The 21,548-nt window shown below is 44.8% G+C and overlaps 2 protein-coding genes and 1 long non-coding RNA gene across 3 annotated transcripts in view; 1 reads left to right on the forward strand and 2 right to left on the reverse strand.

The window, feature by feature from the left end:
• Positions 1 to 930, reverse strand: part of SGSM3 (small G protein signaling modulator 3) — a 31,001-nt gene extending 30,071 nt beyond the window's left edge. Inside the window, exon 1 of the mRNA XM_065046738.1 lies at positions 788 to 930. The gene's annotated coding sequence lies outside the window, so the exon portion shown is untranslated. The remainder of the gene's footprint in view (positions 1 to 787) is intronic.
• LOC135577382 (uncharacterized) lies at positions 3 to 10,123 on the forward strand. Its single transcript, XR_010469143.1, has 2 exons — positions 3 to 394; positions 1,235 to 10,123. It is a non-coding gene; the product is annotated as an uncharacterized LOC135577382 (long non-coding RNA).
• On the reverse strand, positions 3,561 to 21,495 carry ADSL (adenylosuccinate lyase). The gene is made up of 13 exons (XM_065046784.1): positions 21,240 to 21,495; positions 16,872 to 17,075; positions 15,697 to 15,741; positions 14,848 to 14,927; positions 11,971 to 12,142; positions 11,622 to 11,668; positions 11,134 to 11,224; positions 10,225 to 10,294; positions 9,062 to 9,209; positions 7,013 to 7,103; positions 6,366 to 6,455; positions 3,998 to 4,174; positions 3,561 to 3,703 (listed from the first exon to the last, which is right to left on the reverse strand). The coding sequence occupies exons 1-13, from the start codon at positions 21,393 to 21,395 to the stop codon at positions 3,617 to 3,619; spliced, it is 1,458 nt and encodes a 485-aa protein (XP_064902856.1). The 5' UTR covers positions 21,396 to 21,495; the 3' UTR covers positions 3,561 to 3,616.
• Positions 21,496 to 21,548: the final 53 nt, after the last annotated feature.

A 21,548-nucleotide genomic window follows, 5' to 3' on the forward strand; every position in this document is an offset into this window, starting at 1 on the left:
TTTGTCTCCTGTGTTCCTTCTAATATTTATTACAGCTAACAACCTGCAGCGTGCCTGTTTATGCCTATTGCCCAGGGGATACTGCCATATTTCCATCTCAGTTTCGTGACTGTTCCTCCCCACAGCCAGACAGGAGACAGACAGTCTCTCCTCTGGGCACCTCGGAAAAGACACAGGTGTGGAGGGTGATTGATGGCAGAGCTGGACGGATGAGACCACCTGAGAGTCACAGCCACAGACAGGAGAAGAGGCAGGTGATGGGGGGCACACGCTGGAGAGCAGGGGGGAGCAGGCAGAACACCCCCGCGGGGAGAACGCGCCCCAGCCCAGCCTGACGAAGCTGAGCACAACATGACTCACTCGCCGGATCCCAGACCCTGCGTCAGCACAGCAGGTGAGCGGGAGCCCGCCCGGGGGCTGGGGCGGGGGGTCCCGCTCTCCCCTTCAACCCTGCTCAGGAGGGGCTCGGGAAGCGGGGACGTGCCCGCGCACCCCTGGCCCCACACAGCGCAGGGAGCAGGGCCGCCCCAGCGGCTTCAGTCTCCCCCGCCGCCCGAGGGGCAGCGCAGGGCGGTCAGGGCGGGACGGGTGCCGGGGCGGGGGGTGTGAGGTGTGTGCGGGGCCTCTCACAGGTGGCGCGACAGTCGCTGGGGAGCGGGACCGCTGCGGGCGCAGGGCTGACAGCCCCGGCGGGCGAGGGGCGGCCCGCCGAGCCCTCCCTCCCGCAGGCAGGACCCCCCCACCCGGCGCCGCCCGCCACCCCCCGCTCGGCCGCGCCGGAACTCACCTGCTCTCGTCAGCGGCGTCCGCGCCGCCGCCGCGCCGTCCCCTCAGAGCGGGCACCCGACCCCGACCCGCGGCCCCACACGCCGCTCTGGAGGGCGGCGCGACGCGCATGCGCGGCATCCGGGCGGCGGCGCGGGGCGCTGTGGGGGCTGTAGGCCGCGGCGGGGCGGCAGTGCCAGGGAGGACGGGCACGGCGCAAAGGGGGCTCTAGTCGCGGTGACGAGCGGTGAGCAATAGCGGTGGCTCCTTCACCCTCCCCGCCAAGGCTGAAGAGGTGGCACGAAGCCGTGAGAATCGCAGCTGGGGCAGAAAAGCAAGCGCTGTAGAAGGCTGTGGCTCACTGCCACTGTCACAGACGTAGGCTATGGAGATATGTACCAGAAGGGATTGGGACTCATGAATTGGTAACAAGCTGCTTCTTGAAGCTTGTTTTGGCAATTTACTCCAGGAACCAAGGGGAGAGGTGAACTGCATCTCTGGTTGGTGCCTCTGTCAACTCCGCTGAAAAAAAGAAAGCAAGGTCCCAAACCAAGTTCTTCTGAAGAGAAGCAGAAACCTCTAAAAGGATTTGTATATTGTGCCACAGAATGGTTGGGGTTGGAAGGGACATCTAGTCCAACCCACCTGCTAAAGCAGGTTCACCTGGAGCAGATCGCACAGGAATGTGTCCAGGCAGGTTTGAATGTCTCCAGAGCAGGAAACTCCACAGCCTCTCTGGGCAGCCTGTTCCAGGGCTCTGGCACCCTCGAAGTAAAGAAGTTTCTCCTCATATTCAGATGGAACCTCCTGTGCTTCAGTCTGTGCCCATTGCCCCTCTTCTGATCATCATGCACCACTGAAAGGAGTTTGGTCCCTCCTCTTGACACCCACCCTTGAGACATTTATAAGCATTGATGAGATCCCCTCTCAGCCTTCTCTTCTCCAGGCTGAACAGACCCAGCTCTCTCAGTCTCATAAGAAAGATGCTCCAGACCCCTCATCATCTTCATAGCCCTCTGCTGGACTCCCACCAGTAATTCCTTGTCCTTCTTAAACTGTGGAGCCCAGAACTGGATGCAGTACTGCAGATGTGGCGTCACCAGGGCTGAGTAGAGGGGAAGAGAACCTCCCTTGACCTGCTGGTCACACTCTTCTTGATGCACCCCAGGATACCATTGGCCTTCTTGGCCACCAGGGCACATTGTTGACTCGCAGTCAACCTGTTGTCAACCAAAACTCCCAAGTCCTCTGTGGTGCTGCTTTTGTGCAGTTTTATAAGAAAGTGTCATTTTCCCTATGTCGTTGTTCTTCTTTTTAAACTTTCCAGGAAAGCAAATCCAATGCCTCAGCTGTTAGTCTCTACCTAGTACAAAGGTTAATTTCCAGATGATGAGATAGGTTGCCTGTTCCTCTTCTCTGCACAGGGTTGTTTGTTTTTTTTTTTTTTTTTCCAATCTCACAAAGGAGGAAAGTGATCAAAAAAGGAGGACTATCCATTTTGCTTCTTGGCTATCCATTTCAGTCGTAGTTTGAAAATTACCAGTGTTCAATTAGAGTTATCCTTCTTAAACAACACTAATTGATAATAGCACAAGCAGGCAAAATAAACACCATAAACCTCACAAATGTTTGAGATATCTTGAATATCATACTCTAGATGCAAGGTAAAGCCAGAACAATCTAGATGAGGGGAGATCATGGCCTGAAGCTTCCCATTTCTCTGACTACTTAATACAGACAAGCCTCATTAAAACATACTGTATTTTGAAGTCCTCTTTCAACAATGATGGCCTCAAGGAGAGCAGGTAGCTTCTTTCAATTAGTTCTGCTTTTCTTAATTCTCTCCAGCAATCACACTTCAAAAAGAATCAAGTAATTCTGATCATGTAATCTCTTAGAGTCTGAATAAATAACAGAGGTAAGAGGGAGCTTCTTAATGCACTCAAGCAAAAAAAAGGGGCTGTAATGTAACAAAACTGGATGAACAGGTATGGGAATCATTCTAGTTTAAGTTAAAGGGAGAAGAGTTTGGTCCAGTAAAGCACAGACATTACAAATAGAACATGCAGGGTCAGAAATAAGACCAACGCTCTTAATTTTCTCTGGCATCCAATGAATTCCAACATCTTTTTTCTTTCCTTATCAAACAAAACTTACTTGCCATAGAGAATGACTCACATGGCAGAGTTTACCTGCCTTTCAGTGTAGAAGACCTGGAAAAGTAAATCACAATGGCTGGTTCCTGATCTACACACCCGTAAATATGATTTTCAGAAGCTGCAGCCCCACAGGTGCAGTATTAAACCAGCAAAGGGTCACTGCAGGGCCACCAGTTTGGTGAGTCAAAAAGTTCCATGGCCTCTCCCTTTCATTACTCCTAATTCTTTTGGCCTATTTGCTCCCCAAATCACAGTACTCTGAAAGCCAGAACAACTTTTTACCACATTTTAGGACACCTGTGGAGAAAGTTTAAGAGCTGATGAATAAGATGGAAATGGAAGTGGGCTCAGTTGCCCTTACCCCTGCTCTTCAGCAAGTCACACATGAATGTCAGGCAGCACCTGATGTTGCTCTTTAAACAGCTGCACTGCTCTGTAACAGGACAGTGAAAGGTACCTCGATAAAGTTATCTTGTCACAATCCAGCGTTTCTCGGTAACTCAGCACACAATAGATGGAAGTTTGATTAAACAGCAGACAAACAATGAAAAGCCCACCTGGAACTGAGATGGCTGTAAGTTCTGGGGGTTAATTGTACTGCGGAGAACCACAAAAACATGACACAGTAAACAGACCTGGTTCAATAAGGCTTTTACTATCTTCCTGTACCCACACACCTTTGTGGAATATGGCTAAAGTGCCAGCTCAATTTTCCCACCCATCTTGCTTTGGTATGGAATCAGCGCTGGTCGAACCTCTTCCTTCAAGAACTTTGCCACCTGTTCAAGAAAGATGAGAAAGAGAAAATTAGAAAGAGTTCCCTTCTCCTCCCCATTCAGACCTGCTTGTCTCAGTGGGGTCTGTTTCACAGAGACACCTGGCAGTCTGATGTCCAGGGTCAAAAATGTGAAGCCCACAAGGAAAGATAAGAAAGCCAAGAAAAACCAAAGAGAGAAACGTGTCTGCCTTAGTGGTATGGGCAGAGGTACACAATATGGACACTCTCTGGTACACAAGAGGATGCAGATTGCATTACAACCTGTAACACCCATAGCCTCTTTCCACTACCATACCTGCTGAGGAGCACGTCCAGTGAAGGAAGAGGGATCCAACAGGCTTTCAAGTTGTTTATGGATAGGGCTGAAGTAAGGATCAGCTTGGACACGGGCAATGAAGTCATTATCACCTCCTTCCTGTTTCACAACAGCGGCTGCTTGCTGGGAGAGAACACGAATCTTCTCATGGCAATCCTGTAGGAGCAGGGGGAAGATGAAGGGAAAAGAAAAATCATTCAATTGCTACTGACAGCACACATGCATCTTGCTAACTTGTGCACTGCACTGGACAGCATGCAAATGAGACACAGCTTGGAACACAGTGTCTTGTATACCACTATATTAAACCAAGATTTTCTTCATCCTTCTGGATCTGCCCTTTGAGGCTAAAACAGTCTGAATGACATACATGTTCCCTGTTCAGTTATACCACAAACTTGTGACACTGGAATCCTTTCCACTTCTTCAAACTCCCCAAATACTCTTAGGAGTCATTATAGGATTTTTTTTCGGTTGTTCTGTTCCTTACTTGCATGATTTTCCCCAAGACAGGCTATAGTAGCCATTCCCAAAATATTCTATGGACTGTAATAAAGGATTTCCTTATCCACCACTAATCATCCCCTACATACAACATCCTGGGTGCATTACAAAGTAAAATCTCTACAGGTTTGGAAAAGGGAAAAGAACCCGTCTATCTTAATGAACAGTGAGACTATGCAAACCATAGCTTACCTAAGGACAGGATGAAGGGAAGAAAGAAACCTTATAAACCTGAAGGCCTTAAGACATCTCTTCCAAACAACCCTCACATGACACTAAGACTGGCAAAACCCTTAAAACAATTTTTAATTGTTTAATTACTTCGTAATCCCTTGATTTCCTGTGGAATCAATCTGTAAAAACAAGGGAACCCAACTGTAGTCAGGGACCACCTGCAAAAGCAGATGCCACCATGCTTGCCCTAAAATACAGTCAAATGGTTGCATGTACAGCCATGTAAGAATCTCCTCATATATATTATCCCTGATCTACCTCCAATTAGGAGGAAAATGATCTCCTGTTCCTTGTTTCCTCTATCCAAGAGCCATCTTGCTCCAGCACTGACCTCCCTCAGGTGAACAGATCTGTCTTCTGCATCTTTAGAGAAGGGAGCTGACCAGTGGTGGGGAAAGGAACTGAGCTTCTATGCTATGAGGTGAGAAAACATAGAAAATGTGCCATTCTGGCGTTCCCAGTGCATGAAAACAGGACATACCAATGCAAATAAGAACAGATTTTATAAATGTATTAAACTCTATAGATTTGTAATTCAACAGCATCAGAAAGAAGGTAGGTGAATAACAAACACAAATGAAATTCACTGTTCAATCTAAACAAAATATAAAGGACTGTTTAGGTGAGTACGGACATTTCAGAAAGAGAACCAGCTGAAAAGATAATGAAACTTATTCACATGATGTGACCCCTAATAAGTTTAGCCAGGAAACTTACTGACTGACTCAGTGACAAACATCAGAGACACACGGGAAAAAAATAAAAAAGGAAAAAGGATTTTTCCTGACTAACATCACAGGTGAGTTGTCAGAAATGTTTCAGAGAACCAGAACCACATACCCTACTCAAAGCTTCTAGCAAACCCTTTCACTATTACTATCTTGCAAGTTTAACTTTTGCCCCTGATATGGAAATAATCATAGAAGGAAAAATTACTATAGAAGGAAAAATTACTATCTAAAGTTCAGTGAAAATAAGCTGTTCTATTGAGACGTAAATTTGTTTAAACTTAATTGTGAAATTAAATGATAAAGAAATATAATCCAATTTTCTCTGTATTTATGTACTAAGGAAAAACACTTAATTTCAATTTGCTTGAATACAGAAAACTGAATGAGGGGCCATAAACAAAGTTAAGAATAAAAAGCACTATACTGAATGAAGTGACACATAAATGAATGGTTCAGAATGTCTGTCTTGCTTTTTTGTTAACAGCACTGATTCATTCGTTTAATTTGTAAGGTAGCCAGCCGCCAACACGTTCCATTTAAAGAAGCCTGGCCTGTGTTCCAAGTTCCTTCAAACATTTACAAGAGGAAAACGCCTACCAGTATCTAATATAAAAATAGGCCTCCCTCTTCTCCAACATAACCAGCCAGATTAGCTCAAACACACAGTGTTCCCAACAGTAAATATGGATCTCCACAACTGCTCTCTCCTCAGAGAGCAGTGTCTGGGTTTACAGCACCAGTGTCATATTAATAACTCTGTGGGAACAGGTGTAGAACAAAGAGGCGTGAGATGGTCAGGAGAAGAGCCCCAGGTATTTTTGTTTCTCAGGAGCAAAATGTCAGGCAGTGAACAAAGGTATTTTTGACTGCTCTTGTACCTGACGATTGCCCCCTGCTTTCACCATTGCCATGATTATGTTCTCCGTGGCCATGAATGGCAGCTCCTGCTGGATCCTCCTCTGAATCACCTTAAACAAAACAAATAGAAAAAAGAAACAGAATTATAGCGATTCTGTAGACAACTGGGACTCCCAGTGAACTTTTCCTCTCCCTTTGAATCTCTAGGACTGGATAACGATACAAATAAATCTACCTTTTTTGAACACAGCTATGGAAATCCAGGTATTGAAGCTGACAATAGTTGGAATATATATCTTTTAAGGGACATTACCGTGAAAAAAATAGAAAATTAGTTTTTTTTAACCTGTAAGTAAGTTACAGGTCTGTACGACATCTGCCTTTACAGTATATTTTGGTGATAAGTTCCACAGATCTGTCATGTAGTTCAGGGAAAAATGTTCTTTTTGAGAAATTTTTCATTTACTATCATTTGGCTTCAAGAAGCGCCCTTTCATGCCTGTTCTGCAAACAGTGAGAATACAGTAAGAATGAAGAGGAAAATTCAGAAACTGTTTGAACTAACAGATGAAAATGTAATCCTTTGAGTGGAAGGATTTTTATACACTTTGGCATAGCTGCAGCATCATCAAGGATGCAACACTGCACACATTATCTCCTGCTTTACCTTTGGATATACCACAAGTCCCTCGGAGATATTCTGCAGAGTACTGAGGATGATGTCAGCTGTGAGGAAAGCCTCAGCCAGACAGACGCGCCTGTGAAACACACATACCCAGGGCCCCAGTTAGCAATAAAGGCCACGTTCCCCCTCTACCTCAGCTCCAGCTCTTTAGTTTCTGTAAATAATTCTGTAAATAGCACTACTGTGGCCCTACAGCTGGAACTGTTCTTATAAGTGCCTTTTGTTGCTTAAAGTCACAACCAGGGATGCTAGAGAACATCTGACAGCAGCAGCTTTCAAGCTGGGGAGACAGGAGCATTTCAGGCTATTTTCTTTTTTTTTGGGGGGTCAGTAGAGAAAGAGTGAGAGGAAAAGAAAGGGTAAAGGTGCACAGAGAAAGCTCCAAGATAATTCAATGATTACACAGCTAGGAAAGAGGGCAGCAAGGTACAGAGCTGAAAACATGAGTCCATCTTCCCCTGTGTTCTGTGTTGCCCTGTCCACTGATCCCACTCTCCAGGAGCACGACACACTGCACTGTCACGCTGTGCCTGGCTGTGCTCGTTGCAGAACTCTCAAAGAGATCCACGCATTTGGTGAAGCTCCTCACAAAAAGGAATATCAAAAGGAAAGGAGGGAAAGGAGAAAAGTAGTGGGGACTGAGCTGTATCAGGTGAAAGGCTCTGTGTCACAGTGCAGGAATTACAGCATCATCAATCCGTGACAGCAGTGTCTGGCCCATCTAAACTGTGACCTCTTAAGAAATACTAGTACTTGAACCTTGTAGTACATTTAAGGCCCCCAATTCTATCACATTGTCCTCAAAAGGACTTTACTGTTTTGTAGGTTGATTGCATTTTCTCTGGCTTGCTCTCCTTTCAAAACAGTATAGCTTTAACAAGAAAAACCCATGGCACAGGATTTTTAATTGGATTATGAAGTGGACAAATGACCTTTTCTTTTAGATGAGATGAAAATAAAATTTGAAACATTCCAGTTCATCTCTCAACACTCTTGGGAAATAGACACACCACATCAACCAGTATCCAGTTTCTTAAATTTACATTGTTTTCTGTTGCCTATTCAGCTCTTTTCTTAACAAGATTAGCAGCTGTGGAATAAAGTCCTTTTGGGAAAAGATCTTGAATGCTTTCATGAAATTTTATGCAGACATTATGTTTGTGGATATATTTTAAAATATAACAGTCTCATCAACAATCTGAACATTAGTCTATACCCACAACTGCTGTTGTTCATTGTTTCACAAGCCCCCTATCTAAAAAATCTAAAGATCTAAAGATTTCTAAGATTCTAGGAGATCAAATTCAGCAACAGCAGACTACTTTGAAACAGAAACATTTCAAAGGTAAATATGAGCTTTATGCAAATTTATTACAAACTGGAAGATGGAAGTATTGAATTTAATTGCTATAATTTACTTGAAAATAATTATAGATAACTTGTGCTTATCTCAAAATAGTCATAATGGAGAATCAGAAAACAGGAAAGTTTGTTGAGCAATATCTAAAAGACCTGCACAAGTTTTCATGAAACTGTACTTCAAAAATAACATTTGTGCTCTCTCTTTAGGATCTGAACTACTTCTTGTAAAGAACAACACTACAAATTGATGAAAATAAGTTTCTTTAAATTATTTTGAGGGTTAAGGGATTACAGATAAAATGTCAAATTATTCTTTAAGGAGTGAAGAGGAGCAGGGTCAAAAAACACATTTACAACAGACACGGAGGAAAATGTGAGAAATGTAAGAACTGCTATAGTATGCTGTTGAAACAGGAAGACGAGCAATTTAATACTGTGGCTTCTGTATCCCTCTCTCTCTCTGCTCTTTTACTTTGCAGAAGATCTTGATGTTAACAAAACCTAACAGTTTTCATCTGATCTAAGAGAGGAAACCAGTTTGTAATCTCTAGATTATATTGAGACTGCTTTTCATCAAGGTGGTAACTTGTGGTTTTAGTTTAAAAATAGCATTTTCTACATACATCAGAAGACCTTCTGAAATTGCTGCATCGCACGATCTAAACAAACCTGTTGGCACTGTCATCCAACGTTCGCTCAAACCACTGCACGGAGGCTGTTTGGAGGGGATCCAGCACCAGAGTCATCAGGTGTCGAGCCAGGCTGCAGCAGCGTTCTGAGCGCATTGGATTCCTCTTGTAAGGCATCGCGCTTGACCCTGTGAAAGGAGAAAGAGTGACAGAAATGGGACATAGAAGCTGTGCATTCAGGAAGAAGAAATGGAGGTCATCCTCCAGATAAGAAAAATGTGTCAGGAATCATGTTTTTGACTAAAGCCTCAAAACACATTGATTTTCTAAGGATAAAAAGGAATAAAGAAAATAGACACCACCATACTTCCCCTTCAGATCAGAAGCACCCAAATGTGGGGAGAAACAATTGAGAAGACATTTTGCAATTCCACAAAACAGATGAAGTACTACCACATAAAAAGAACAAAGTGACTTAATTTTTAATGCAGTAGTTAGCACCATCTCTCTAGACTACCCACAGCAACTTCAGCAGTGATCAAGACCCCATCTCCTCAAGAACATTGTCCTTCAAAGTCAGATACTTATACTGCTGCCCATTGTTCTGGTGAATGGATATCAAAAGCAACAACAGAATGTAGAATGATTCAAGTAACAAATGCAACTAAGGCTTAATTTGCCAATATGCAACTATTTAGGGTGCCTGCCTGAACTTTCTTCCAGCCAAGAGCCAAAACTCTACATTTCCCTCTCCTACCAATGTCAGAATCATGTCATTGGTATTCTTCTGGCAAGGGTCCAGCCAAGTTTTGTTGGTCTTCATAAACAGACAAATTTGGAACAAAATGCTGAGTCAAGCTGAAAACACATAGCTCCAGTTAGCTTCATGAGGAATGGAAAATACTAAATACTCCTCAGACCCAAGTCTTCCTCTGTGGGCAATATGTGACTGCTTCTGCTCTCCTCCCAAGCCCAGAAAGTATGGAAATACAAATCTGATTTTAATTACTTAATATCCAGAAACCTTTGGGTAAAGTGCATTTTTTTTTTCCTTTTAAAAAGGCCCAAAATACTAAAAATATCAAACCTCAGTTCATTTAAAGCAACTTCTGTCAGTGACATTTCTAAGTTTGTTTAAAAGGCTGTACCAACATAAATGAAAACATATATACATTGGTCCAAGAAAAGTCTGCCATCCCTTACCAATCTGGTCTTTTTCAAAAGGCTCCTCTATCTCCTTCAGGTTGGCCAAAAGACGAATATCAGTACAGATCTAGGAAAAAAGCCCAATAAATTAACAAACAGAACCAAACTAACACACACCAATATATACTCCTGTTAGTATTCTTGGAGAAGTGTTTGCATCTATGTCTGAGAAGTAAACTGGGGACACAGTGAAAAATTTGACAAAAAAAGACACTGCAATGATACTTCTTAGCCTCAAAATCCCAGTCAAGAAAGCGTAAGGAAACCGTAACAGTGTCCACTGTGTTAGAATAGAACAGGACTTCAAGAAGGGCACATGTTGGCAGGGAATGGAAGAGACACCAGGAGGGAATGGCAAAAATGCATAAGAAAATTACACAGTGGTTTGCAAACACAGATAATGTGTTCTCACTGAGCCAGACAGCCTACAAAACTAAACCAGAAGAAAATACCACAGGTCACTTTAGCTCAAGAGGAGGAAAAGGGAAGGAACAGAAATAAATCAACGAAAAGAATCCACAAGGACAGAGAGAATAACACCATTATCAGAGAAGCAATTAACTAGGAGCAAATGGTGAAATTTAAAAACCTGTACACCACTAGGGAAGACATTTGCTCTAATTGGATCAATTTAGCATAGATTAGACTAATATCTGGTGTGGGATTTGTTAAGCCATCTTAAAACCTGCTCAGTAAACTTGCTTTATTTGCCACTGTTCTTAAGATCTTAGAAGTCTGACTGCTAGGCATGTACCCAGGGGTGATTTTACATGACCTCAGAAAGAACAGCTGTACAAGGAACATCAATTATATCTCTTAGGAACAGTGTTCTGCACCATGAGCACCTTCTCTTCAAGATATAAAATGTTCCCTCTTCTTCCCAGTGTATACAAATAGGGTACTCACCTTGTGTATAGATGCCCCAAGACTGGCCAGCACAGACAAGACTTCAATATCCACCTTGCGACTATAGGTCTGCCCTGTGACCATATAAGCCCTAAAAACAAGCACAGAAGTTGAGTGCTCCAGATAAAATTGGAAGACTTGGAGCGAGGAGTGACATGGATCTTAAAGTGGAGGGTTGTCATTCTGTCCTGACCAGAACAACTTTGGATTCAGGCTGTCAATTTTGAGCAGGATGCAGATAAAAGAGAGAAAAGCAGAGGGAAACCGGCCAGCCATGCTTTGACAGGGAGACAAGTAGAAGTCGCTTATTTAAGAGGTGAAATTTCCTGTGGGAAGCTGCAACTGGGAATGGAGGGTGGCAAAGGGAGGTAAGTCAACAGCAGCACAGATGTCAGTTTGGCAGCTAGGGGAATCTGGGCCAACATGGACAGCAGGAGTCACGCTTTGTTTACACCAAATTTAGGTGACTAAGCATGCATGTTACATACCGCTTAAATCCTGCCTTTGCAGTCACTAATCTGTCCAGCTCTTCAACCTCAGGGTGAAGAAAAAAACCAAAACAGAGCTCAGAAAGCAACAACTCAGGAAGGTCAGTAACAGCAAAAAGGATCCTTTGCTTTTCATAGTTTACTGTCAACAAATGTTTTACTTGCTGGGAAGCACACTCTCCCCAGATTCTGCTCATTTTCACACAGGCATTTGTCAGTGGGCCCCACAGGGATCACAGTGCCCTTGTGTATTTGATACCAGAATCTCCGCGTTCCCCCAAACAGAACAGCATTTCAAAGGGGAGAACTGCAAAGACTGCAAGTCTATACCCTGGGCTGTTTGACTTACTTTACTATGGTCTCCCTCAAAGAGCTGCAGGAAGCTGGCTTGAGTGCCTGTGGTGCCTTTCACACCACGAAAGCGCAGGTCGTCCCGAGCCCGCTCCAGGTTCCGCAGGTCCATGCACAAGTCCTGAATCCACAAGCAGCAGCGTTTCCCCACCGTGGTGAGCTGTGCGGGTCTGAAAACAATCAAGAACAGACACAACTCATTGACAATTTGCACAGTAACTCCATAAGGACCATGCTTTACTGCTGAGTCTACTGTTAAGACCTCCTTGCAGGTTGCTCACTCTGACTCCTCTGAGCAGAAATTAAAAAGATCTGGCTTACAAATGAAGATGGGCCACTCACTACAAGAAAGACATGGAGGTGCTGGAGCAAGTGCAGAGAAGGGCAATGAAGCTGGTGAGGGGTCTGGAGCACAAGTCTGATGAGGAGCGGCTGAGGGAACTGGGGCTGTTTATCCTCGAGAAAAGGAGGCTGAGGGGAGACCTTATTGCTGTCTACAACTACTTGAAAGGAGGCTGTAGCATGGAGGGTGGGCTCTTCCCCCAGGTAGCAAGTGACAGGATGAGAGGAAATGGCCTCAAGTTGCACCAGGGGACGTTTAGGTTGGATAGTAGGGAAATTTTTTTCACGGAAAGAGTTGTCAGGCATTGGGACAGGCTGCCCGGGGAAGTGGTTGAGTCACGGTCCCTGGAGGTGTTTAAAAGACATATACATGAGGTTCTTAGGGACATGGTTTAGTGCCAGAATTAGGTTAACAGTTGGACTTTTCCAACCAAAATGATTTGATGATTCTATGTAACAGCACATATATATCACCAGTAAAGACTACTGAAGACACAATTATTCTTTTCAGGAATTAGATGCAATTACATCAAGAATTACATCAAAGAGAAAACAGTAATTGTAGTTTTTCCGTGTGTTAGGGGATAAGCGAGAAGCGGCATCTGCAGGTGTTTCACTACTGCAGCGTTTGAGTTTTTTAGGTAAAAGTGACTGGCGGCCACCAGTCCGGGTATCCAGAAGGGCTTTCACGGCGTTTTCCCAGAGCTCTGCCCAGCCCCTGCAAGCACCGCGACTCCCCGGGCTCCCGCCGCCACGGGCAGGCGGCGCTCCGCCCCGCGCCTCCGCTGGCCGAGGGCGCCCCCTGCCGGCCCGCGCGCCGCGCTGCGCCCGGGGCTCTGCCGGCAGAGAGGAGCCCGGGGGCTGAAAGAACGCGGGGGTGCGGCTGTCCCGCACCCCAGTGCTGCCCGCCCAGGCCACGGGGGCACCCAGGCCGACTTACAGCTCGAGTGTGAATTTCCCAGTGCGGAAACATCCGCGTGCACGCTGTGATTTTAAATGATTCCTCTAAGGGACTGTCGCTTTTTATTTACAAAAATGCATTCCTCAGCTCTTGGGCAAACAACGCAATAATTAACAATATTGTTAGCCAACACTTTTTGTAAGACCTCCACATTGAAATAAATACCTGCGAGCTTCAACCACACTGTCCCCCTTCAAAGCCTCCCAGGAGAAAATCGGAATATTAAACAGAGTCTTTTGAATTACCCATATAAACTCCAAAGATAACCTCTACGCTATTTTGAAAAAGCATATGCACACGGACAAGGTGCTCGTGATTAAGTTCAGACTCAAAAAGGAGGCATGTGAGATGTGGAAGCAGGGATGGGCTATTCGGGAGGAACACAAAGAGACTGTCCAGCACTGCAGGGATGGGGTTAGGAAAGCCAAAGCCCACCTGACGCAGGATGTGAAAGGCAACAAGAAAGGCCTATGCAAGTACTCAGGCAGCAAAAGGAAGACCAGGGAAAACACAGACCTGTTCCTAAATGGGGGAGAGGTGCTGCGGACAAAGGACACAGAAAAGGCCGAGGTATCAATGCTTTCTTCACCTTAGTTTTCACTTGCATATACTTCCTGAATACTCCTTTGTAATCTTTCCAAAAGCTCCATAAAATGTAGTTCAGAGAATATGCCTCTGAAAAGCTGCAAAGAGGGACCTAGAACTAGAGCTGATTGCACTGACATGGCGTATACAGCAAGACTCTTAATCAGAGGCCTGAAAGGATGAATTTTAAAGTGCCAGACACCACATCTGACATGACCTGTGTTTGATTTCCCTGCCTCTGGCATTCCGTATAACTGGGATAGAAGACCCAGGCTTAACTCAAGGTGTACAGTTTAACATCTCTGAAAGCAAATTGTCTTCATGAAGCAGCAGATTCATCTACCCCAACAACAGACCTATCCAGATCTCATTGTCTTTTACTGAGCAGTCTGCCTAAAAATTTCTATTCTATTCACAGTCAATGCCAGAAGTGCTGCACAAGAAGAATAAATTTCTCTGTTGAACAGAAGAAATTCTTCCTGATTCTTCCCAGGAATCCATACAGGGACGTATGAAAACTGATGGATCCTGAATCACCACTTTAGAAGAAAGCTTCAGCTGTAGTGCCAGAGTAGCTGTAGTGATAAGTAGCCAGAACAAACCTTTCTAAGCTGCAGTTGGAACTAACTGACAGGAAAACAAACAAAGAAAACGTGACTGGAGGACAGGCTTACCGCAATTCCCAGTCAGGCTTTTTTCAAACAGCCCAGGATACACATACCTATGTTCACCAGGAAGTTGTTCCTTATGAAGCTGTGTTAAGCAACTACCGACAGCTGGTCAAAGCAACAGTTCACTTTCCTGAGACAAGGATGCAGTTAGGCACAAACCCCCTTTCTGAACCACCAACAATGTCTTAATGACGTCCAGCAGTACCAACTGCCACTGGTCAGAAATGGGAAAAAGAAGGTTGAAAGAAAGCAGCAGCAGGTCAATTTAACCAAAGCACAGCCGACAAAATGAAAGCAAAGGCTGATGGTTACTTACTGGTAGTGAGTGAAGCCCAGAGTAGGCAGGTCAGCGTACTTCTCAGCAAAGTCGGCCAGCCGGCTGATCACCCTTGCAAGCTGGTGGATGCAGGAAGGATAGAAGGGAGGCAGAATGAGAGCAAAAAAAAAACCCACAGCAGAAGCTAGCACGCTTAAGCACAACAACATTGTGAGAAAAAGGGGAGGAAAACAACTGTGCAATCTTTGAACACCCCCCCCCTTATTGTAGAACATGATGTTTTATTTTTTCAGGGCATGCATGAAATTTCTACTTGCTACAAAACTCAAGCAAGAGATGATACAAGTGTTTGGACTTCAGCTCAAACTAGTCTGGCCCTCGTGCCCAACTCAATCCTGCTCCAGGTATTTTCTTTATTCCTGGAATTAACCAGAAATAAAACCGCTAGGGGTAAAATTGACACGTGTATGGTCCAAAGCAAATTGAGTGCTAAGGCATTCAGGTCAGATAGACAACACTGCACTACACTCCCACCACATTTCACCCCAGAAAATTGTATTATATAGCACCTTGAATACTGACATGCTCCTATGAATACAGTTAGAGCAAATGCCTAAGTTGACCCTGAAAGCAATACAGTTGTTTTCTGAAACTAGTACCTGTGGCACAGAAACAAGGAGTTGCTTATAATTCCCATGGTGAGCAAAGAAACTCTGGGGAAAGACTTGAGAAAGGAAAGGAAGATAACTGTTTGCTTTCTTGAGAATAACCCAAACAGACAGCTCCTCCTAGCTTCCCAGCAGGGCTTAGGAAAATCCATTAAACCCAGGCTGTTCACAGGACATCAGCACTGCCCACTTCTGAGACACTGCCCAAATGCCTCCTCACCTTGGGTAGCAGCAGGTTAAACCCGTCACGGAGGACAATTAGGTCCTGAAAGAAGCAAAGAAAGGAAGTTTGGGTCATGTCTGAAGGACCAGACATAATGGCTTCTCTCAAAGACAACACAGATCATTGAAATACGCTTTGTCCTCTCAAAAGTCTCAAAATGGAAGCTCTGCTTTCCTTCTTGCATCAGAATTTGCAGTGAACTTGCTTATGAGATAAATGTTGGATACATCATTGCTCCTTCTATACAATTCACAGAAAGTCCTACTGGGCAGTTGAAGACTCAGTTCCACTGACCAGGTATGAATGGTTATTTTGATATACTCCTGATGCCCATGGAATGTGTCATCACATTCCTTCATCCCAAGTGGAAATGCTGGCACTGCAGACTAAAGACAGCAGGAAAGTAAGTGGACTGATGAGGCAGCACTTGTCTTTACTCCTTTGGAGACTCGGGTACTGGTAAGTGCCAAGTGTCACAGGGAAGGGGGGTATTACCTAAAAGCCAAACAGACTTGCAAAGCAGTAGGGTAAATTAATCACGCAGCAGCTTCTGGTTGGACAAAAGCAGACGTGAAGTTGCAATGAACTGGACATGGGGGAACAGAAATATCTACCGAGAAATCAGGCTTTAGTTTGCACTCAGTTTTAGACTGTTTTTTCCACAATCATTTTACAGTTCTGTAAAATGGTGGTACTTCCTTTTTCACTTAACACATTTTTCCATTCTCTTGGCCACTGAAAAGTTTCTTTTACCCTGAATTAATAGAGGGGTTCCAAGCAGCAGGTGAAAGCTGCGTATATCAATAGCGGCCTCATTTTGTAAGTCAGTGAACTCTTGTCCTGTTAGCATAACTGACAGTTCATGTTTCTGCGTGTGTTTGCTACTCATGTCTCTTATCTCCCTGAATATTTAACATGCAATCAGAGTTTAGGGAACAGTTAGCTTTGAGACAGATCTTGCTTCATGTCGTAAGAAAGAAGGCAAGAGAAGCTTGCCTTCCTAGGGCAGCTAGGGTGAAGGGGAATTAACTTCAACAGTACAACTAATCGAAATGTCTGAAAAATCTATATAATATTATTTTATAAATAAAACTTTATAAAGAGCTATCAAGTAAGCAACTGTAGCTTTGTTTTGCCAGATCTGCAGGCAGGAAACCAAAATATTTTATTACCGTATTATCCCCTACATAACACGAAGTTGCTCCAAGGTGAATGATGGCTGCAGCTTTCGGACAGCAGTGGGCAAAGGTGTGAACGTGGGCCATCACATCGTGACGCAGCTTCTTCTCTTCCTCCGCTGCCATCTTGAAGTCAATGTTGTCCAGATTTGCTTCCATCTCCTGTATCTGCTCATCTGTGATAGGAAGCCCAAGTGACTGCAAGGGGAAAAGAAGTTCCTATTTCTTTTTGTCTCTAAGAGACAACTCAAATTGAGACAGAAGCTGTTTAGACAACTTACTCCCATGTGACATCTCATGCAGGACAATACGGCAAAATCAAAAGCTGTAAAAGCAAATGGTTGCATTCTAGAGTTCTCCAACCTTTTCCAATAGGACAGGACAGTGTTCATGCTCAACTGTTCCTCTTGGGCTTCATACTTCCCTCAATTCCATAACATCCCTGTGACAACTACAAAAATTAGACATATGGCAAAAAGTGATATAAAAATATTGTAGCTTTAACTTCTTTTAATGAAATTTACCCTCTGGGTAAAGAACAATCCAGCTACCATGTCACAAGATAGCTTGTGTCAGGAAGAACTCTCTGGACCACAATTAGACCCAAGCAACTCTAAATAGCGGGCTCAGAACAAGGTGGAAAGGTACATATGTCTGTACCTTTCCAAAAGTCCTGAAATATTTTGTCTCAGTCTGAATCTGGAAACTTGGGAAATCAGTTGCTTCATCTGCAAGCAGAAGATAAATGTTCCTAGTTCATGCTCAAAAATATTTGCTAAACTTTTTCAGAAAGCTGACTTAAAAACAGAGTCAGATATCAAATCACAGAATTACACACTGGTCTTGCACAGCTCTGTACTCACACAAGTTAACTAAGCTGAGAAAAATGTTTTTTCCCCAATACCGAGAGTTTAAAAGTCTCACAATGAACTTGGCATTATCGCCTTTTCCAAAATAAAATGCTATTGTCTGGTGCATTAGTAATTACAAGTCACCAGCCAGGAAGCTTCATGGATACAAAGTATTTAAAAAGCTGGTTCTATTCAGAATCAAACTGACTGAAAAAATGTTTTCAATGTGGAATCTAGAACTGGAGAAGACAGTAAGTGAAGCAGATGTGTCTTCAAGGCCCTCGTCAGTACCCACGTAACTTAAAATATGATGCTGCAAGTGTGATTGCACAACCATGAGTGTCCGTATGAATGAGGAAAAGTACCAGACTCCAGTCGGCTATCTGTAAGGTGTGCTGATGCTGACCGTAGGTGCCTGAAAACACACAGGCAACTCAGCAGGCAACGCTGTCTTATATCAAGATTAAAATCTCACACCTTGCTCACACATCTGCGATCTCCTGGGGAAAGCTGACCACAGTGTGCACTCACTGACAGCCACAGAGAGGAAAGAAAGAACCCCCAAGAAAAGAAACTACTTGTCATAGGAATACATGCAAGGTCGGGTAGGGCCGAGGCAAATGCTCTTCTTGGGCGACCACAAACAACACGTGAGGCCTCTTCCCTAAGAGATTTTGCTGATACTGTCAGTACCTCAAATGGCCTTCAAACCTGGCTACCTAACAGAACTAAGCAGGAAAACTACCCGAGGAAGAACACAGGGTTTTCTCCAAAGCACTACAGGTCAGAGATGCGCTGTCTGGATTGTGCTTTTAAGGTGTAATCCCTCCAAGGCTCCTTCAATACTTGGATACTGCAGACTGAAAAAAAAGAATGAGGTCTCATAACACAAATGATTTTTTGTTCAAAAAACCACAAACACTAGATGGGTATGAACTCACACGCTTCAGCTCTTAACCCAAACTTTAATGACTATCAGTTGGGAAAAGATTAGTTTAAGAAGCTCTCTCTTACTCATCTAATCACACATTTTGATGATTCTTCTCTTTCAACCTCCTGGTATTACCCACTGTAAGGAACAAAATACAAACTATAAAGCTTCTCTGTCTAATTCTGTTTTTAGTGAAATAATTTTTCAGTTCTTATTTCACATATTCCAAGTGGACTACTCAATTCTTTATCCCATAAGTAAGGTGAATATTGAAACCATGTACCCGATCCTGTACTTCACCTAAGATTTATCACTGAACTGCACATCACCTCTTTTGCTGCTTCCCTGCAGCTTTTAGAAAACCTGTGTTTAGATCCTCCTAATATTCTGATCTACTGAAAAACAGGCTTCTAGGATGACTGTAGAGGCTTGAAAGATGTGCAGTGGATGGTGAGTACTACTAGAGTAAATAATACCCATAGTCCATTCATTTTAATGTACCCCAAAAGAAATACTATGTATCTTCAATAAAGAACCTGAGGAAACTGCTTCTATTTATCACAAGCTGATCACTGACAGAGCTAACAGGTGCTGGAAGTAGCTGACTCTTCCTCTTTCAGTCCAGAGCTGACATCAGAAGACAAACTCCTCCGGAACGAGGAGACAGATAAAAATAGTAGTCTCCCTCTTCCCACTACAAAAAGGGTGCTCAAGAAATTGCAAGATCTGTCTCTGCTTTCTGGGAACAAAGCTCTGGTGGCAATGGGAGGGAACGTGAGGGTCAAGAGACAGGGGAATCCCAAGTTCAGGGCTTGGCAGTGGAAACTAGAAGTCTTACACTGGTTCTTTCACCAGCTTGCTTTCTCCTACTGGGCAAGTCACGTCAAGTATTTTGTTATTGAACAGCAGAAAAGGTAATGATTATCTGCTGGAATTGGTATGGCAGTGTTTAAATTATCATGCTTTGAACATGAAAACCTCCTTTAGTGTGCATTCTTAGTGTTGACCCTTCCTACACTAGATGAGATTTGCAGTCAGCTCACTCCAGCATCTCAGCCTTGACAATACCTAGCATGTGGTATTTCAGAAAACTCCTCCTATTTAACACAGCTGTATAATTACATCTTCACCTTCTAAAACATCATGTTTGTTGCAGCATACTAGTGATGAGGCCACCGTAGTGGTGTGATGCTTGAGTGGAGAAGAAACACAGCGATGACAATAGTAACAGCCAGACCTAGTGCCTGGATCACTTCCTACAACCCCAGTACTTTGAGAATAGAAACTGAAGGACTCTGGACAAAACAAATGGGCAACTATTAAGTCTGAAAGACAAAGCTATCGTGTCAGATGGCACAGTGGTTTTGTGTGGTCTTTTCTTTTTTTCCCCAAGAACATATTACAACATTTTCACTGTCAAAAACCTGACATGAGTCTTCCTCTCAGAGACAAGGAGTCAAGTTAGCACATCATAAAAACTGGCTGTGTCTCAACTAGGTAGCTGTACCCATACTCCGTACTGGGACCAAATCTAAAGTAAGAAGGTTCAGTTTAACTACATAGTAAAAACGTTAACTCCATAGACTCTACTACCCTGTTTCCCCAAAAATGAGAGAGGGTTTTATATTAACTTTTGCTCCAAAAGATGCCTTCTTTTTACACGTATGGCTGCCTGGACACTATTTAAATTGACTTTTCTAATGAACTGTAACTAGGGCTTATTTTTGGAGTAGAGCTTATATTTCGAGCATCCTCAAAAATCACGCTAGGGCTTATTTTTGGGGAAACAGGGTAACAAAACAGCTCACAGTCATATGGACATACCCTCATCCTCTGCTTCCTAATAGCTGAATCAATGCCAATTCTTTGTGCTATCTTTTTGTGTGTGCGTGTGGTGCTTGGCCTGTCAGAAACGTCACAAGCGTTTCTGGGGTTAGCTGTTCTGCTCGCTTCAGCCAAAAGCAAACTTCTCTCCGAAATGAGGGCTATCCTAATCCAACTGGCTGCAGGTGCATGGGGCAGCCCGGTTGGCACAGACCGACGGCAACCTGATTGAACGAGAGAGCGGGTGTCATCAGTCGCACCTCCCGAAAGCAAACAGACAAGTGCTAGAGAGAAGGACACCGATGTTTGCTCAGAAGGCAACCACCCCCCTCCAAAAAAAACCCCAACCCCAAAACTGCTTATCAAAGTGTTGAGACAGCTAATTTCACAAAGAAGGCAAGAGTGCAAGGGGGAGGGAACGGGAGGAGAAGCGGCGATTCGCTGCGGGGTCGGGCAGGTGGAGGAGCGCGCACAGAGGGTTGTGCACACCCGGGCGGGACACTCCCCGCCCAGGGGCGCCTGAAGGTGGGTCGGGTTTCTCCCGCTCGCCCTGGGCCGCCGCTCGGTCTCCCGTTTCCCCCGGTTCCCGCGCCGCAGACACCCAGCGAGCACAGCACACGGGCTCCTCACACCCGCCGGTAACCGGCCCTTCCTCCCCCGCCCAGAGCCCTGAAGGGAACAGGCCGGAGCCAGGGAGAGGGTCCCCCGCGGCACCCCCCGCCCGCTGTCCCCTGAGCGGCCCCGTCCCGCCGGTACCTTCTCAGCCTGGGCGAGGTAGAGCCAGAGGCGGCGCCAGGTGCCGAACTTCTTCCTCTCGCTGAAGTTGAAGCCCATCTCGGCGCTGGCGTATCGCGACACCAGCGGCGAGCGGTACCGCGACAGCACGTCCTCCTCAGCGCCGGGGGTCGCCATGGCAGCGGCGGCGAAGCGATCGCACCCGCCCGGGGCAGCGCGCCCGCCGGCACCGCGGGATAAGGGCGGGCGGCGGCCCCACCCCCTGTCGCGATGAGCCCCGCCCCCGCCGCGGAATACGGCACCTGTGCTGCGCGGGGGGTGACGGGAAGG

This window comes from Columba livia, chromosome 1 (assembly GCF_036013475.1).
Source record: "Columba livia isolate bColLiv1 breed racing homer chromosome 1, bColLiv1.pat.W.v2, whole genome shotgun sequence".
Lineage (NCBI taxonomy): Eukaryota > Metazoa > Chordata > Aves > Columbiformes > Columbidae > Columba > Columba livia.

What these genes read in the sequence shown, in the direction of transcription:
- ADSL (XM_065046784.1), bottom strand. Translation starts at nt 21,395, where the DNA reads ATGGCGACCCCCGGCGCTGAGGAGGACGTGCTGTCGCGGTACCGCTCG. An exon ending in GCAAAGGCAGGATTTAAGCG is followed by an intron (nt 11,225 to 11,621) that starts GTATGTAACATG and finishes GCTTGTTTTTAG; the next exon opens with GGCTTATATGGTCACAGGGC. An exon ending in TTGGATGACAGTGCCAACAG is followed by an intron (nt 7,104 to 9,061) that starts GTTTGTTTAGAT and finishes TGTGTTTCACAG; the next exon opens with GCGCGTCTGTCTGGCTGAGG.